The sequence below is a fragment of the Cariama cristata genome, unplaced genomic scaffold (genome assembly GCF_000690535.1).
Source record: "Cariama cristata isolate BGI_N322 unplaced genomic scaffold, ASM69053v1 scaffold2985, whole genome shotgun sequence".
Classification (NCBI taxonomy): domain Eukaryota; kingdom Metazoa; phylum Chordata; class Aves; order Cariamiformes; family Cariamidae; genus Cariama; species Cariama cristata.
Window position 1 is genome coordinate 95,233 of NW_009615608.1, and position 2,773 is coordinate 98,005.

The following is a 2,773-nucleotide window of genomic DNA, read 5'->3' on the forward strand; positions in this document are numbered from 1 at the left end:
TCACATCAACTGCTCGCAGGTAGGCCTGCCAGGGAAACAGAGAGTGAAAGGGTTTTGAGGGAACCAAGGTGACCCCAGTGGCCAAGGGCCCCGAGTCCCAGCCCACCCTGGCAGAGGCGTCACCGCAGTGGCCGTGGGTCTCCTGAGCTGCTTGATGAACGGCACAGCATAGGGGAAGACCCTGCAGGAAACCATCCCAGGGGAACTTGTCTAAAACCTGGGGACACAACCATCAGGGACCAATGACTTACAGCACCCACTGGCCATCAACTCGCTCGGGGAAATAAATCCAGGGCACTTATGTCACTGTCTCCTGTGGGGCCAGGGGTAAACAAGGAACTGGAGGCACTGGGTGCAGATCTGAGCCCAGAGCATCCCCCAAGCCCTGGGAAGCTGCTGTCAGGGCAAGAGGACCGGGCAGGGGCATTGCTTAGGGCAAGGATCTGGCTGGACCATCAGCACCTCCCCAGGCTGTTTTGGCCAGGTCCCTTCACGCATTTACTTCCCCACTTCAAGGGTCTGGTCCAAGCCTGGTGACAACGTGACACAGCAGGATTTGGAGCCTGAGACCCAAATCACTCCCAAAACAGGGCAGGATGGTGGCGGGGACAGGCATTGCTGATCACATCACTCGCCTCGCCGACTCCTGCCCCTCCGAGCCCAGGGAAACTCTTTGCAAAACTTCAGTTGCTGCAGAAACATCTGTTTTCCTAACGGAAAGCCCTGCGTGCCAAGACATTCCTGTCTGTGTGATACTGGCCGCCGAAAGCCACTGGATTTCCCCTGCGTAGGACGCAAATATTTTGCCAGGAAAGGGAATAAGGCAGCAGCGGGGGGAGTGGAAGAGAAACCCATTGTGGGACAGGTACAGGCAGCCTGAGAGCTGCAGATGCCCATGAACTCATTCACAAACACACCCTGTCCCCAGCACCAGCAAGCTGTGACAGAAATCCATGTGGTCCCCCGGGATCATTGCTAAGCACAGCGCCCAGCCCCCAGCATCCGGTACCCTCAGAGTCACCCACCCACCCACGAGTGACCTGTCGGTCTCTCAAGACCGCTGTCTCCAGTCCCACAGCAAGCACAGCAACAAAAGCATCTGGGGAAGGAGCCTGGGAAAACTCCAGCCAGGGTTTCAGCACGTGATGCCTCTCAGTCCAGAGGACACAAAAAAAAAAAGGGGCAAAGATTTGTAGAGACCTGACACCAACCCCCCATCCCCTCTCCACGCTCCTCAAACTGGATTTAAATAAAAAACAGCAGCGATGTGCCTGGATTGGGGCAGGAGCCAGCTTGGAAGTGCAGAAACTTCCTTTCTAGGCAAGTTATTTCAAAAACTGCCTACAATGTACTTTTCTGCACGCGCTGCTAAAGCATCTGGCCTTGGCAGGGAGAAGACACAGGAGGAGGAAGGCTGGGAACCCCTGATGGGGGGGGGGTGTCCCTATTTTTCTCTGCCTTGTGCAACTGTGGCTGTCAGAGATGTCAAGGGAGCCACTCCGAGAGCAGAGGGTGGGAAAACACTCCCTGCTTCCCATATTGTTTGCTGGAAAGAGTTGGTCATCGATTTGCCGCTACTTCAGGCCAGCTTGACCCTCCACCTGCCCCCGTTGCACCCCAAGAAACCCCTCTCCAGCAAGGCAAGGTTAGCGTGGGAGACAACCTAGGTCCTGCTGCTCTCTGTATTCCTCCAGATGCGGTGATGGATACAGTGCACCGACCTCATACAAAGAAGAGCCGTACAGGGGACCATCACACTCCTCCTCACGCTCTCTAGGGGCAGGCAGAGGGGGGAGAGCATCCCCCCAGGGGGCATACAATCCTGCTCCCCTCCCCAGCACGCAAAAACCTGCAGGCACCTTCTCCCTTCAAGACACCTCGCCCTGGGGATAAAACATCCTCCTCGGACCAGGAGGCCAGAGTGGGAGTTTGCTGTCTTCTCCTCCCACCGCACGCTCCCAGGCCAGCTTCTCCTTCGAGCATTGGGTTTGTTGGTCTCTGCTGCTGGGACAGGAATTTTGGTTCCTATTCATGAGGATGGGGAGGTGGGGGGGAGCCCTGTGCTGGATTTTGGGCACCCAGGTGCCATTTCCAGGCTCCTGCCCTGGATGCGAGGTGTCCCCACTTCTTCACTGGCTGATGAGAAGAACCAGGGCAGAGAAAGGAAAAGCCTCTCTGAGCCGAGGTTAATAACACACGGCCAAAGCCAGGCCTGGCAGACCATGGGCTGACCCTGCCTGTACCTGGGCAGGGCAAACACCATGGCTGCTTCCTCCTCCTCCTCCTCCTCTTCCTCCTCTGAGCAACCCAAGGCCCGCAGACCTTTCTCCTCCGGTCAGAGTGCAGCCTGGAAGCCGGTGCGGAGGGAGGATGAAAGCGGAGGGAGGATGAAAGCTTTTACACCGACGGGGAATATTAAATCGGGCAAAGCACCGGTGCAGAGGGCTCAGGCTGGGTGAGGCCCCAGCCTCCCGGGAGGCACAGGGATGCGGGCGTATTTAGCCTGTTTCCCTATGGAAACGATGCTCATTCCCACCCTCCTGCTCGGCGTGTGTGTGCGTGGGAGAGTCCCTTCCCCCAGCAGCACTTGAACCCGTTGCCCAATCTCGCCACGTTTCCCGAAGGCGCAGGCATCGCCGGTATTTGCTCCCTCCACGAAAAGAGGGAGGCGAGGAAGCTGCCATCGGCACTCCCACGGTCCCCGGGAAAGGCTGCCACCGGAGCCTAACCCTTTACCAGCCACCGGAGAAGCCCCTGTAGGAAGTGAACCCCG

General features: G+C 57.8%; 1 protein-coding gene across 1 annotated transcript in view; it reads right to left on the minus strand.

The window, feature by feature from the left end:
* LOC104161423 (leucine rich adaptor protein 1-like) overlaps window positions 1-2,263 on the minus strand; it is a 2,898-nt gene extending 635 nt beyond the window's left edge. The window contains exons 1-3 of the mRNA XM_009699865.1: window positions 2,244-2,263; window positions 1,722-1,773; window positions 5-25 (exon numbers count right to left, since the gene is read on the minus strand). Of these exons, the coding sequence (XP_009698167.1) occupies window positions 5-25; window positions 1,722-1,773; window positions 2,244-2,263 (93 nt within the window). The remainder of the gene's footprint in view (window positions 1-4; window positions 26-1,721; window positions 1,774-2,243) is intronic.
* Between the last annotated feature and the right edge of the window lie 510 nt (window positions 2,264-2,773).